Consider the following 14,699-nt stretch of genomic DNA (forward strand, 5'->3'; position numbering starts at 1 on the left):
GCTAGTGCCTCTGAAAATGGAAAGGAAGCATCTCGGCCCCTTGAAGCAAAATCACATGACATGGAAAAGATTCTTGGAAGAATTTTTTTTGCAATTCTTTTCTTCCAGCTTTTGACCCGAGACTTTGAGAGGTAAAAGGCTTAAAAAGTTTTTAATTGTCTAGCTAGAAAGGGTTTGATAAAAGTTTAATTGTCTAGCTAGAAATGGTTCGATAAAAATTTAGTTGTCTAGCTAGAAAGGATTTGAAAAATTGCAAGAAGCAAGGAATGCCTTCATGGTGAGGCATGCCATCGTTGTTTGACATCCAAAACCAGACTTTGAATGGAAATGTATTATTACTTTGCTCGTCTCCTCGCCCCTGAAGAGCCTGCATTCAACTCTTTTAACTTATAAAACATTTCTCTTTCCTTTGCTTCTCCTTTCAAATAAGCGCCAAGGCATGAAGCAATCAAACAAAAGTCTCAGAGATGTACTGAATTTTGTAATCGCCTGTTGCGACACCACAAACACAACTCTTTCTTGGGCTATATACATGACAATGACTCATGAAGATGTAGCAGAGAAAGAGATTTACACAGAACTGAAAAAACTAGAGGAATCCAGGGCAAATGAAGAAAACGTCACATTGCATAAAGGAGAGATGATTCTGATTCTGAATCATTCAATAAGAGCGTAATGTAATTTGCAGGACTCCTCAATTATGAGTTCTCAGGCAGGCTAATTTACTTGCATGCTGCGATCAGAGAAACACTAGTCGATTATATCCAGCTATTCCTAAGCTTAGCACACTTCTAAATTTGGTCAGTGTAGACTCAGAAAAACATGGTCTATTTTCCTTATCAATATATGCAGGATCCCAAGGGCATCCTGGAAGATGAAATTTTACTAAATGGAGCCAAACTAAATGCAGGAGGAATGGTAAGGACGCAATTTACTTCTATAGTCTATGACTATGTTCGCTGACAAAAATTAACCAAAAGCTTTACATTCATCATGGCTTATCCCTAAACATTTATAAGCATAAACAATAAGAGTTCAAAAAATCCTTTTAGTCTCTTATATCAGTTGATTGTTACCTGCCACCTGCAGGCTAAGCCGAGAATATATATGCCTTGGGAAGGATTCAGCATATTTACAGATGAAGTTGGCGCTGGCCATCTTATGCGGATTCTACAGATTCGAACTGGTGCCAGGGCATGTTGTGAAGTATGGGATGATGACAATCCTATCCAAGGAACATGGATTAAAAGTTTCCGTTTCAAGAAAAGCTGAAGCAAAAACTTTCTATCACTAATAGCAATTTAAATGCCTGATTTTTGTCCTCATTTTTTCCGCATTAGTCCATTATGCATCAATCAAATCTTGCCTATAGGAAAACCCAAATAAGCAGTTACTTCATGTTTCAATTTCTTCTCTGATATCTAGAGGGATGTCAACATATTGTAATAGCTGTTTCTTAAGTTTTTCAGAATCTTCTCTTGGCTGATGATGGTTTTTAACCCCTTTTTCCAGTTGTAGCAAGTTATTTACTTTTGCTAGTACGGGTGGATACTAATTCTTTTAGCTTTTAATGTCCTTCCAGGTACAGCCCGCAGCTAGATTACCATTTATCAGATCACTTGTCCGTAGATAAACCTATAGACAAAAATGTTGGGTTTTATGAAAAGCAAGCCGGCTTCTACAAGTACTAGCCCTCTTCATTATGATGCTGCTGGACAGGATAAGAATGCAACCATGACACCTGCAAGAAGAACTTCTTCTGAACCAGTGCTTATTACATCAGATATGGATGATGATGATGATGATTATTTTGGAAGAGGTACAGCCACTAGGAATAAGAATAGAAATAAAAATAGTCCTGCTGACAAGAAAGACCTGGACAACATGTCTGTTCAACAATTAGAGGATTATGCGGTGGACCAAGCTCGGCAGACCACAAATTCTGTGAACAATTGCCTCAAAATTGCAGAGGACATGAAACAGGATGCTACTCGTACTCTTGAAACCTTGCACGCGCAGGGCGAGCAAATTACCCGGACTCATATGATGGCTGCAGATTTAGACCGTGATTTGAGCAAGGTAAGGAAGGATCTTACATTGTATGATAAGATGATCATGTAAGGAAGGATCTTACATTGTATGATAAGATGATCATGATAAGATGAACTGAATGAAGTTTTATGGTTATTGGCTTTTTTGCTAGCATTTTCCTGCACCATCTGTTTCATGGATAATTTCGTTTTATTTTCCCTTTCACTGTCTATGAGGATTTTAGTTGTTGACACTCTATTACATTATAGGGTGAAAAATTGTTGAACAATCTCGGGGGCATGTTCTCGATGCCCTGGAAGCCCAAAAAGACCAGGGAGATCACAGGGCCGATGATAACACAAGGTTTCTGTGCTCTCTACTTATCTGTTCTCGGTGTTTAATAACTTGCTAGTTTGTTCAAGATCAGAAAGGAAAATGGTGTCATATGGTGATGCTGCTTTCCATATCAAAATAACTGCATTTATACTCATCACACACTATATAATGGATTGATTTCACAGATAATAATTCGAAAGCAAAGAAAGCTAGTGCAGAGCAAAGAGAGAAGCTAGGATTAGCTCCCATTCCCAAAGGAAAGCAAACCTCTCGTACACCTCCTCCTGAACCAACGAATGCCTTGCAGAACGTTGAGGTACATTCTTGTGTTCCGAATTCCAGTGACTTTTAACGTAGAATATTTTGAATCTTTGGTCTGGTTCATTTTTGTCATCTTACACGGATCCTCTAAAACCAGCTGGAGAAGGCAAAGCAAGATGATGCCCTTGGCGATCTGAGCAATATACTGGGTGATCTCAAGGGCATGGCTCTTGAAATGGGATCCGAGCTTGATACGTAAGTTGCCTTTCTAATGTGTATGACTTCGACAAAATCATAATTAAAGATGTCTATGCACTGCTTCAAAACTCGAATGATGATGAATCTAGGAAGGGAACACAAATGATGGAAGAACATAGCCAACAATGTGCATGTGTACAATTGTGCTTTTTCTATTTGTTTTCTAATGTGTGGTTGTTCTATGCTTCTTCCCATTCTTTTTTAGTATTTGTTTTCCATGTATCCTTAAAAATGGACCCTGGATTTACAGGCAAAACAAAGCTATGGATCATCTGTCAGTTGAGGTGGATGAATTAAACTCAAGGGTGAAAGGTGCCAATCAGCGTGCCCGCAAGTTACTTGCGAAGTGAGAGACGATATTGCAGGACAGCAGCTTTCTCCAACGCCATTTTTTTCATTCTCGATTTTGCATAGTTTCTTGGTTCAACAACTTGTGTCAATTTTAGCGTCTTGTAAAATCTATTCTTTTTTAGTGATCAAGGAAATAAAGTTTCCGAAATGCAATTTTGCATCTCTCTCTGCTACCTAAAATAGAAGGACACAATTTTACTTCCATCATGCAACCCCTTTGGCACACATCGGATATTTGATATTGAAAAGCATACAAGATCCAAGCCAAGTTGGTTTACATTGTTAGCCAATTGGTAAACAATTCTAGATTCGAACATAGAGACCCAGAATTGCAACCTGAATGTTAGAAAGGAGAACATTACGAGTGTAAACGCTTGCAACTTAAGCTAACAATCAATATGGGAAGATAGAAAAGTAGGTCCTGCACAATAGTGATATGAATCCCGTACAAAGTGCTTTACAACATTTACTCGCATTTGCTCAACAGTTTTCATGAATACACCACTGCAGATTACTTTAGGCCAATAATCTTAAGCTTACATCACCAGTAAGAGATTCCTTCTCGGAAATCACCTTCCATGATATCACATTACCTACAGAAGCATACATCACAACCGTATATTTACAAGCCTCACCATAGAATCCGACATGATCTAAACAGACAGCTATGATACAGTAGATGTTAGATTTACCAGTGGAGCATTGTGAATATAGTGTGCACATGCTGTGACTATGGCCAAAGTTGTCCATGTCGAGACAGGTAAACCTGGAGCAACTTCTGTATGCACTAAGGATATCTGGATTAGATTTCCTCATTCTTTACGGGAGTCCAATTTGCCCCTGAAGCAGTGTCTCTCCTATAATGTGATACAAACCCAAAAACATAACCAATAAAAGCTCCTAGAAGCAATAAGCTGCCAACCATCACGTACCACGAAAATGTAGATTCCAGAACTTTACTGGACTCAGCACCACTACCACCTCCACCGTTGAGAACTTGACCTGAAGCCATGATCTCCACCATGTCATGCACCTCCCCATCATGGTTCCCTACATAGGAAAATGTAAGCTTCTCCTTTGTAGCGACAAGCCTAGTGTAACCAAACTCACCACCTCGGTACAAAGAGCGTGCTGGCTGTGGAAATACTGGAACATCGGGATGCTCTGGTCTTGGTTCCCATATTGGTTGCCAATCTTGGCCTGCCATCCCTATCACAATGTGCACAGGGTATGCCTCCCACCCTTGCCCATTCATTCCCAGGCTTCCACAAGTGAAGTTGTTTAATGGACAGAATCTCTCATATCTGTGTACATGGCCCCACAACGCAAGAGTCACCTTGTTCTTCACAAAAAGAGGTTCCAAGTGCTCAAGCATTTTCATCCTTATTGGGGCGTCTCTGATTTCATTGCTTGTGGTATACATTGGCCTGTGTCCTTGGACAACTACAAAGGGGGTTTTTTTTCTATCAACCGATTCCAGGTCCTGCTTCAAAAACTCATATTGCTTACTGCCTTGAAGGAAATTGGTTTCGGTTGAAAAATATAAAAAATGAACTGGCCCCAAATCAAAAGAAAAGTAAAGATTCCTAGTGGCTGGTGCACGTGTTCCTGTTGGCTCTGAAGAATTTCCAGGCATGATAAATCTAAGGCTGTAGGGTACCCCACATTCACCACCTCCATCTTTTCCATATATTGAGTAGGACCAGTCAGGTCTCCAAGGCTGTAATGGCCAATCATATTCATGGTTACCAATGCATACATGATATGGGAGTTGAGATGCAACAGGTTCAATCTGTGTGAAAAAGTTGTCCCACAACCAAGCATAGCCCCTTGCATAGCTGATGTCTCCAATATGGGAGATCAAAGCAGGCTTGTCTCCAAGAGCGTCAATATCACGGCTGATCCACTTGATGGTTGATATGCTTTCCTGCTGCGTTCGGTCAAAAGTCAAGTATGGTGTTGCAGTTCCCATATCCCCAAATAAGAAAGCTACAACTTCATTTGAGTCACCGTCTTGTGACACAAAGCTGTTGGTCACGCTCCAACCACCAGAATCACTGCCAACCTGTTAAATTTATGTTGTTCTGGTAATTAGACATCCTCCAGATGCTAACTCAATCTAAAAGCAATTGCTACAATAAAATTACCTCGATCTCACATAGCATTCATACCAGCATAAATCCATTTCAGAAGTTGAATTATACGATAACTTGGACTAACTTAGACATTAGAAGCACCAAAGTAACTAGATTTCTAGCTTAAGATTATCCCATTTTCGGTTAAACCTTGCACTTCAATCAGAAAAGGAATAAGACTAATCTAACCCAAATCATTCCTCCCGCAATCAATTTGACAAGCTACATGAAAGAAACCATCTTTATGATCTGATTCAACCAACTAAATGTTAAACAGCACTAAATTAGGACCACTAACCTAATGAAGATGTAATACTTATCCAGATAGTACAAAAGCATAGAACTCGATTCATGCTAGTGTTAAAAAATTATTTACCAAATTAACAAAATGATTTACCTGATAAAAATATCTCTTTCCCCTCCTCAAATTTACCACAACCCCATCATGAATAAATCCGGGGTCCCTCCACCCCACACTATCATTAGCTGGAGCATCACACATATCTTCCCTCTCATACCTCACGACCCGAGTACCCACAACCTGATCCATATTCTCGCGGTTCAACCCGTACTTCACAGTACTCTCTTTCCCATCTGGGGTGACAAACATGACCCGCATCTCGTCTTCCTTACCCGTATAAGCCAAGTGAATCTGCTCCGGACCCCGAGCCGGTTCAAACCCGATTCCTTCAGACTCCGCCAACAAATGCTTCGTCCCGGGTAAGGGATTCTGGTCGTGATCCTTATGTTTCGGATTGACTTCGGACTCGTACCATCGGAAAATCCTGAACTGGTATTGGGAGCGGAGATTGATCAAAGGAAAGGAAATGGAGCCCGACCCGGATTTCCATCCGGGTGAGGAAGGCAAGAAAAAGTAACCGATGAAGTCGCTGTGGGAGGAGTTGGGTGGGGAGTAAATGCCGAGCCAATCGAGCTTGGATGGCGAGTCAACTCCGGACCATTGGATCGTGACATTATCTCCTGATTTGGGAACTGTTTTTGGGGTTACAGAGATTGAGACTTCGGATGAAGATAAAGGGGTGATTAAGATCAAGGAAAGATAGAAGGTGATGAATACAAAAATCATCCTATTTCTCGGTTTCTTAACTATTCAGCTGCATCAGAAACTAACTATACACTTTCTTTTTTTCCTGGGGGATCAGGGGAAGGATAAGAGGGGAGCCGGTGGGTTATAGGCTATAACTTATAGCCTGTGATGGGGGAAGACGAGCGGGGTTTCGGTGCAGCTGATTGCCGATGGGCTACCAATTAGCCACTGAGGTGACGGGACTTGGGATATTTGGTAAGAGACTGTGCTGGATGCTGCTGCTGGTATCGGCTATGGGAAGAGCTTGGCAAACCCTGTCTGAAATGCGCTTAGATTTAAAGGTTTTTTTTTTTTTTTTGGCCTGAAGGTCAGCAAGAACGTGTACATATTTTTTTTTCGTTGGTTGAGGTCATCATCGTTGCCGCTCGATAAGCAGCTTTAGTAATCAAGATTTAGTGACTGTCGTAATAAATTAATTTGTAGTTGTCTGCTGTAAATCTCAAGACTGGAAAAGGGCTAGATGCAGAAGCCGTCTCTGATATAAAGCGTATTTTGGATGTGGATGAATCTCGTGGCAAAAGCTGAAGCAAAAACTTTCTATCACTGTACTAATAGCATCCACGTACAGGGGCCAAAGTCGAAGCACAAACTATCAGCACTCGACAGAATCACCAACAATTTATTTATTGAATATTTTACTGTCAGCCCATGATTCTACATTGAAGGCATGGTCACCTTTTCTTGATACAAAAGTTGCCATGGGCATAATCGACTTATTCATATTCCCAGATAGTATAATATAAGGTTACAACATGCATGCCATATCTGAATTCTCACGCAATAATAGTTAAAGTTGCACCGAGTCAACTAATTTTGCACTGAAATGTTTTATGTTTTTCAGTTTAAGCCATGGTTGTAATTTGGTTAAGCATGTACAAGGTTCAATATCATCCACTATATCATATACTCCTTCCGTCCCACTTTCATAGTCCTGTTTCTTTTTTCACACAGTTTAAGAAAAAGTAGTTAATTTTGTTGGAAAAGTAAATTTGGATTGCTATTTTCCTAAAATACCCTCACATTAAATATGGTACAACTTTATTGAAACTTGAATGGGATAGGTTTATGGTAAAAAAAGAATCAACTCTCATTAAATGGGGTAGGTTTATAGTAACAACAACTTACATTGAATAAGGGTATTTTAGGAAAATTAAAATACAACCGCATTCTTCAATTGGAAAGTGGACTACAATTTGGGACCGACGAAAAAGGAAAACGAGACTATCAAACTGGAACGGAGGGAGTAGTACGAAAGCGTTTGGTCTTAGAAATTAAGACACTCTCTATTCCCAGTCAAATTGGATTTACCACTCACTTCCATGGAACTTGATCAATGTAATTCTTTTTCGAATGATTTGTAACTCTTTCTTAACTTGTATAATTTCGTAATGTAAGCACAATTATTATACATAGGTCTCATGCGAACAGCAACAGAATAGGCATTGTAAAATCGTACAAAATATTAATAAAGCTTTACTTTAAAACGGTACAAATTATTAATAATGAACTATAACTCGTTCAAACGATGTTGTACTGCTCAGAATCAGTCGTATATAGACGACTGTCGCTGCCCATTGGCTGTATATAAGCACATTTGGCCACCGAACAAATCATCGTAATTGCTAGAAAATAGATCTTTTAGATTCTTGGGTTGAGACTTGAGACGTAAAATACCTAAATGGAAACTATACAGTCTTCTGCTGGCTAGAAAAAAGTTCGATTATTTACTATTACAAGTAAGGAATGCCTTTCTTGATAGTTTAACCTCCAAAGCCAGACTTTCAGTGGAAAGGCATCCAACTTTGCTTGCCTGCTCACCCCTCCGAAGCCTACATTCAGCTGTTCGAATAAGAAAACTTTTCTCTTTCTTTTGCTTGTCCTTCAAATAAGGGCCAAGGCATGAAACGATCAAATTCATTTCTCCCGTAACTCGCTTCAGATTAGATTTGGCGCCGTTGCAAAGAATGGATATCCTGTTCAAGCAGTTGAGGTAACTTTGGGCATAGGATCATGCATGCAAGCACTCACGTATCGGCATGTTCTTTGAGAAAGTGTTGTTTTTTAAACAGAATTGTTAAATAAGAGCGCAAACTATCAAGAGTTGATCTTCTCGTGTATTTAAATCGTCTGTCTGTTTCTGAACTCTACGATCATGTATTGTACCTTACCTGTATTAGCCATCCCTCCTGGCATTGCTGACTCGGAACTTCTTGTCTAGGACGAAATATCCTAATTTACCCCGGGGAAGCAGCTCGGCAGGAAAAGATGGCACACCACCACCCCAGAAAACTCAATCGTTCAAAGGAGGTATATCTTGAAATCAAATCCGTCCGTATTTTTCTCAATTATGAGAGTTCCTATTTTATATTCAGTTCTTTCTTTTCCTTCTTTTGCTTTCTGTTCAATAGTTTTGGAACTTGAAAAATAAGAAAACTATTTGAGTTGAAAATGACTCCTTTCTGTTGTGAGGACAAAAATGACCCATCTGGGAATTTTGAAAGCAAAATTAGAGGGAAAGGAATCGTTGGTGTATTATGCTACAGTAATTACTCAACCAACCCGAGTCTTGCAGAGAGAAAAAGAAGTCAGAGCTGGTTGCGGAGGCAGTTTTCTGGATCCATGAGCAGAGGCAATGAGTCAACCAACGAAGAGGAGTATCATACTGCAGTTGCAGCAGCTGCCTTTGCTGTTAAATCTCTTGAAGAATCAAGAACAAGAGATGAGAGAAGGGGGCTTAGCATTCGAGATGCAGCCCTTCCTAAGATCAAGAGCAGCACAGAAGACAAAGCTTCTGTGCCTGACAGTCGCACAAAATCCATAAAATTCTCAGGTGGGTTGGAAGACATTAGGGGAAAACTAAAGGGTACAATATTCGCAACGTAAAAGATTTGAGTACCCAAGAATGTTTTTACTGGTGGAGGCAAGATTCAGGACTAAATTTGTGTGAATTTACGGGGAAAGAGTATCTCCTACCATTCCTTAACTATTTCTTGTGCAACAGGTGAAGTTGCAATGCCAAACTTGGATGATCCTGACAGGAGGGTTCAGATAAGCACAGAAGCGAGTGAAAAAATGCCCGAAAAAGCAGTTGTCCCTGTCCCACCAATCAAGAAGAAGCTGTCCTTTGCGGATACTCAACCTGAAGTTGCATTGCGTAGCAGGGAGGCCATTAAACCCACTAAAAAAGCTTCAAGTTTCGACAGAACATTCAGTAAAAAGCCAGAGATCAAAGAGCCAAAGCTGGAACCTGGTGACACCACCATTAGGCAGAGTCCAAAGAAGCCAGGAAAAGGAGATACTCGGGCGGATGTTTGGGAGGAGGACAAAATGGCTAGGATAAATGAAAAGTATGTAAATCATTTCTTCTAATTAATAGGAAAAGAAAAGGAAAAAAAAAAAAAAGAAAAAGAAATTAACTCCATCTTTAGAGTACCTTGGGAAGTTCCTTTAATATGTATCCATTTAGATAGGTATCAGTTTGTCAGCTAATAAACCTTTTCAGGTATGAGAAGAAGAGGGTCAAAATTCTCGAGTTGGAGGAGGAGGAGAAGAAGGCGGCAAAACGTCGATTAGAAAGAACAGAGGTTCTAATTTCAGTCCAACATCTATTTTGCCAGAAAACAAGTAATACTGATGAAATGGATCTAAGCTATGAACTAAAATGTTTCAGGCTGAATTGGACAAAAGAAGAGCGAGAGCAACGCACCACTACCGTAGTGAACTTGAGAGAATTGAAAGCATTGCCAGAGGAGCAAGGTCTCATGCTACAGAAAATCAAAGATATGAAGAGTCCAAGGTGAAAGAAAAAGCAAGCAAGTTCAGAATGACAGGAAAACTTCCGGCGGCATTTTGGTGCTTCTAAAGATTTAGCACTAAAGATTTAACACAGCAACTGAATATTCTTTGGACAAAGTTTCTAACGATTGATCTATATGTCGCATCCTTTTATTTTCTTATGAAATTGTATGAATGCTGGGCTTGGATTCTTATGTTTACCTGTTCATCAGTGAGTATATTCGTTTTTGTCCATATACAAAACTTCAAAGACATGGAATTTACAGTGGCAATGTATATGAACGCTGAATACCGATTCGTTTCCTTGTTGGCAATTATAGCGATAACTTAGTTCGAGAATGGAAAACTCTAAAATTTGTTATCAGCATCACACAAGTGTCCTGTCTGTCAAAGAAAATAAGGAAACTCTGGATGTATTACTTAAAATATATATATATATATACACAATGTACTTTACCAACACTACCGGATCACCATTATGGGGTAAGAACAGGAAGATATGGCAAATGCTTGGATGAAGGAAAAAGGTCCACAAGGAATGGCTGTCCAATCCAGAAAAGATCATCTACCAAATGCTGAGTTATTTTTTGGTAACCAAGGAGACATATGGTATTATAAATCTCGAAGCACATCCACTACGATCCAACAGAAAGAAACTTTTTTTTGGGGGGGGGGGGGGGGGGGGGGGGGTGGTGTTTAACTCCTTACCAAGCAGCTGCATCCGAAATGTCTTATGCGTATGTCCTCTGATCAATAATCCTTCATGTGATCAATATCCACTATGCTATCCGACTAAATATCTTCTGTAAGAATGGCAGAAAGAAAGTTTTCGCAACTCCATCCCTAGTATATTACATCAGAAATGTCTTTTGCATATGTCTCTCATGAAAAACTCTTCTTCTGATCACTACCCACCATTATAGTGGGGGCAATGGGGAAGAAGTCCTTGAATTAAATCAGTCGGTTCAAATGTTCAACAGAAAAATCGGCCTCAACCCACTGTTGTCCAACTCATTATAGGAATAGAAATATCGAGTCAAGAAACGGGTTCCTCGCTTTCCTTTTAAACAGGAACCAACCAATATCAAATCTAAAATTACACAATAAAAACTCTTCAGAAAATCCCTCCATTACACAAACAACAGATATTTACAGCACCCAACACTAAACTCAAATCCAAGCAAAGACTGTGATAAGCCTACACATAATGGGCAGAAGACACATTAACAAACAGCCATGGCAGTGTGGAATTACACAATCAAAGAAACAAACTAAACAAAAGAGTTCCATAAACAACAGAAGGATTGATAAATAAAAATCATGAGGTAATTTCTCTTGCCAGCCAATCCAAAGCAGGATACGCAAAATATAACACTAGAAAAGCTGGAAGAGCGAAGACAATTGTGATCAGCAGGTAAAGCATCAGGATGGCAGCACTAGAGGGTAATGCAAATAGAACAATCAGAAGGAAAACGATGACCAATGGAAACTTTGCCGAAAACTGAAGGAAGTAATCTAGAGATTTTTGAAAGGAAAACTGGGGCCTTTCCAGATTGTTGGTGTTGCCCACAGGATCATCATTGCTGTTAGACCCTGAAATGCCCAGACGGTGGAACCTTCTATGCACAATATTGGATGTGGGATTTCCCATCACTGAAGTACATCTTGGAGACCATACCTGAGGATCTGCACAAATGGAGGAAGAGGACTTCACCCTGTCACCATTTCTGCTTTCAACCATCCAAAGGAGAAAGAAATTTTTGCTGGGAAATTTCAGATTCCCCTTATAAATCAGTCGAAATGTCAACAGATTGCACCACGGGCAGGAAATGAACAATGGAATCTGAATCTGTTGAGTGGAGAATTTCAAAGCAGCCCACTTAAGTCCTAGGACACAATTCTTGCATAGCGTGTGGCCACACCATAAGACATAAGGAACATTCTCCACAATGTTAAAAGACTCCCAGCATATTGGACATTCCAGCCCTTCTTCAGCACTGGAATTGGAACAGACCTCATCATCTGAGGAATCTTCTATGCATACCAGACTCTCACTCGAAGTAACCTTCTTCTGCCCAAAGCTTCCAAAGGCATTTGCAAGAGATTTCCACATAATGGCAAAACGCAACCCTGACAAATGATAAGTAATTACTATCAAAAGCTTCTACTGTAAAATGAGGCAAAATCCATAATTTCTAAGTAGAAAATATGGATCAGATCCTAGCAATAGACCTGCACCACAAAGTCAACCACTTATTACATAGACAAGAGTGGCTCTCCCCATGCTTCTTCAAGCAAACATGCAACAAATGCCAGAGCAAAGAGTGACTACTAAAAAGTTTCTCGTAATATAAAAAACAAATTTTACAAGCAGGAAAAAGCCTGCACAAATGACCGGAAATTGACTGCAAAACAGCAAATGCAACATCATTTACGAGTTGATTACTAAGATGGTAAATAATGAACACATTTACAAGGAAAGACAAGTTTTTTGAGTTAAAAGTCAACGTAAAAAGACTTCCATGATTTTGCTACCATACATCTTGTACAATTTTCAGATAACATAGAATACAAACCTGCTAATTTTACTTTACACACTTGCAACAAAAATCTATAGCCATACCGATACTCGACTCATAACGTCCAAATGCATCTTAATTATGTCAATTGCTTCAAACATGGGCTCTGCTAAAGATTCATAATTCGACGTACTGTTTTCTCTCCGTACTATGTCTTCGTAGGCTTACAATAATCAATCCAAATGTCCCTTATACACAATACTGACATTTCCATCAGAAAGCTCAAGGGAATGAACAGTCAGTTATCAAGCGAAAGCTCAAATTAACTTTCCAAGGAAACCCCAGAAGACAATGCAAAACCAAAACATATGTCTTAAGCAAAAATACAGTAAAACGCAGAATTTCTCAAGCAAAAAGCCCTTAGCATTATATGAACTCCATCACCCAAAAGAGCAACCCTTACAACTGTCCTAGCTTGAAACACATTTCTGCTATCTCACATTCTTTCTTCTCCCCAACTTGATAATTTCTTTACCTTTCACCTCAAGGGCAAAAAGAAAAAAAGACACAAAATAAAACAATAATCAACGTGCATGTACGCATATAACAGAGAAAATCCTATAGGTCAAGACCCTTTGTCTTTTTTGGGGAATCATCTAGTGTCCCAGATTAAAATAACACAAAGGAGCAAAAATTGCGGATGAAAAAATGGGCTAATGGCCAAGCAGAAAAATCCTAACTTGGGTAAAAGCTATGAGAAATTGTAATCATCGCTGACAAATGAGCACCGCAACAATAGCTATCCGTATGTGAATAAAAAGGTGAAAAATGAACAAAAACTTACTGGGATGCGACGATCGCGAGGAAAAACTGAAAAAAGAGGAGAGATCAGAAGAGAAAGCAACTCTCTTCGTCTCTTCTCTCCTCTCCTCTCTCCCTCTCTCTGTCGCTGTCGTATGCGAACCGGGAGAGAAATTTTTTTTTTTGCGGAGTTATTTAGTCGAGGGATTAATTGTAGAAGCTCCGGACGGCGTCGTTAAGTGATGTTTTCACAGTGTTGTCATTTGCTAACGATGTCGTTTGGTCCGTGTGAAGTCAACGATGGTAGAAGAGCGGTAAATCAGGGGTCCGGTCCTGCCCGCTGCCCAGCTGGGCCCATGATGACTTTATGAGCCGGTAGTTACTCCGTTTGGTATAGTTAAAGGATTTCATTAATCTCTAATTTATTTCTGTCTTTGATAAGAATTTTTTACTAACATTAGATACGTTGAATATGTACCAGAGTTGGAAGCTACCCGTTTATATTACTATTTTTAAGATTTAAAAAAAAAATTGTCGTGTAACGATTTAATATCTGTGAGAATCAAAAAAAATGATCAAGAAATATATTCGTAAAAAATGTAAAATTTTTTCTGCAAAAAACTATAATCCGAACGAGGATTAATAGAAAATTTTAGCCAAAAAAAAAAGAAAATAATTTTAGGGCCTCAAAATCCCCTTGATTACTTCGAAATTGTTACTTCTTTGATGATGAACAAACATGATTTTTTTTTTCTCCGAAACGTTAGAAATTTTATATCACAACCAAACTATACAAAGTTGGAGCAAGGGCTCCCATTTTTACATCAGTGCATTTAGCACTGTGGGGTGGAGTAATTCCACTCCATGTCACAAACATGATGCTTTTGGTTAACTTCTTGGAAAAATTTTACACTTATTAAAATCTAGGCTTTACATTAAGTAGATTACCAAAAACTACTAGGTAGGGAAGTCTTCTTGTGCGCTAGTCTTACTGGTCTCAACAGATGAAGTTGCAACTACTGCAAAGATTATTAGACTTGCAAATTGAAAAAACCAAGATACAGATAACCAAAAGGTTGGGGAGGAAAGTTGCACGATATATTA

The 14,699-nt window shown here is 39.3% G+C and overlaps 4 protein-coding genes across 4 annotated transcripts; 2 read left to right on the forward strand and 2 right to left on the reverse strand.

Annotated features, from left to right (window-relative positions):
• The first annotated feature begins 1,587 nt into the window (after positions 1-1,587).
• LOC113716831 (putative SNAP25 homologous protein SNAP30) lies at positions 1,588-3,401 on the forward strand. The gene is made up of 5 exons (XM_027241319.2): positions 1,588-2,079; positions 2,301-2,394; positions 2,553-2,683; positions 2,786-2,883; positions 3,137-3,401. The coding sequence occupies exons 1-5, from the start codon at positions 1,648-1,650 to the stop codon at positions 3,234-3,236; spliced, it is 855 nt and encodes a 284-aa protein (XP_027097120.2). The 5' UTR covers positions 1,588-1,647; the 3' UTR covers positions 3,237-3,401.
• Positions 3,402-3,669: 268 nt separating this feature from the next.
• LOC113716830 (probable inactive purple acid phosphatase 2) lies at positions 3,670-6,986 on the reverse strand. Its single transcript, XM_027241318.2, has 2 exons — positions 5,770-6,986; positions 3,670-5,302 (listed from the first exon to the last, which is right to left on the reverse strand). Exons 1-2 carry the CDS (start codon positions 6,457-6,459, stop codon positions 4,040-4,042), a joined length of 1,953 nt encoding a protein of 650 aa, XP_027097119.1. The 5' UTR covers positions 6,460-6,986; the 3' UTR covers positions 3,670-4,039.
• Positions 6,987-8,291: 1,305 nt separating this feature from the next.
• LOC113716503 (uncharacterized) lies at positions 8,292-10,547 on the forward strand. The gene is made up of 6 exons (XM_027240870.2): positions 8,292-8,470; positions 8,699-8,787; positions 9,053-9,310; positions 9,482-9,827; positions 9,983-10,064; positions 10,151-10,547. The coding sequence occupies exons 1-6, from the start codon at positions 8,445-8,447 to the stop codon at positions 10,340-10,342; spliced, it is 993 nt and encodes a 330-aa protein (XP_027096671.1). The 5' UTR covers positions 8,292-8,444; the 3' UTR covers positions 10,343-10,547.
• An 839-nt stretch (positions 10,548-11,386) lies between these two features.
• LOC113717267 (uncharacterized) lies at positions 11,387-13,786 on the reverse strand. The gene is made up of 2 exons (XM_027242018.2): positions 13,639-13,786; positions 11,387-12,405 (listed from the first exon to the last, which is right to left on the reverse strand). Exon 2 carries the CDS (start codon positions 12,386-12,388, stop codon positions 11,594-11,596), a length of 795 nt encoding a protein of 264 aa, XP_027097819.1. The 5' UTR covers positions 12,389-12,405; positions 13,639-13,786; the 3' UTR covers positions 11,387-11,593.
• Positions 13,787-14,699: the final 913 nt, after the last annotated feature.

Source organism: Coffea arabica, chromosome 11c (genome assembly GCF_036785885.1).
Source record: "Coffea arabica cultivar ET-39 chromosome 11c, Coffea Arabica ET-39 HiFi, whole genome shotgun sequence".
Taxonomy (NCBI): domain Eukaryota; kingdom Viridiplantae; phylum Streptophyta; class Magnoliopsida; order Gentianales; family Rubiaceae; genus Coffea; species Coffea arabica.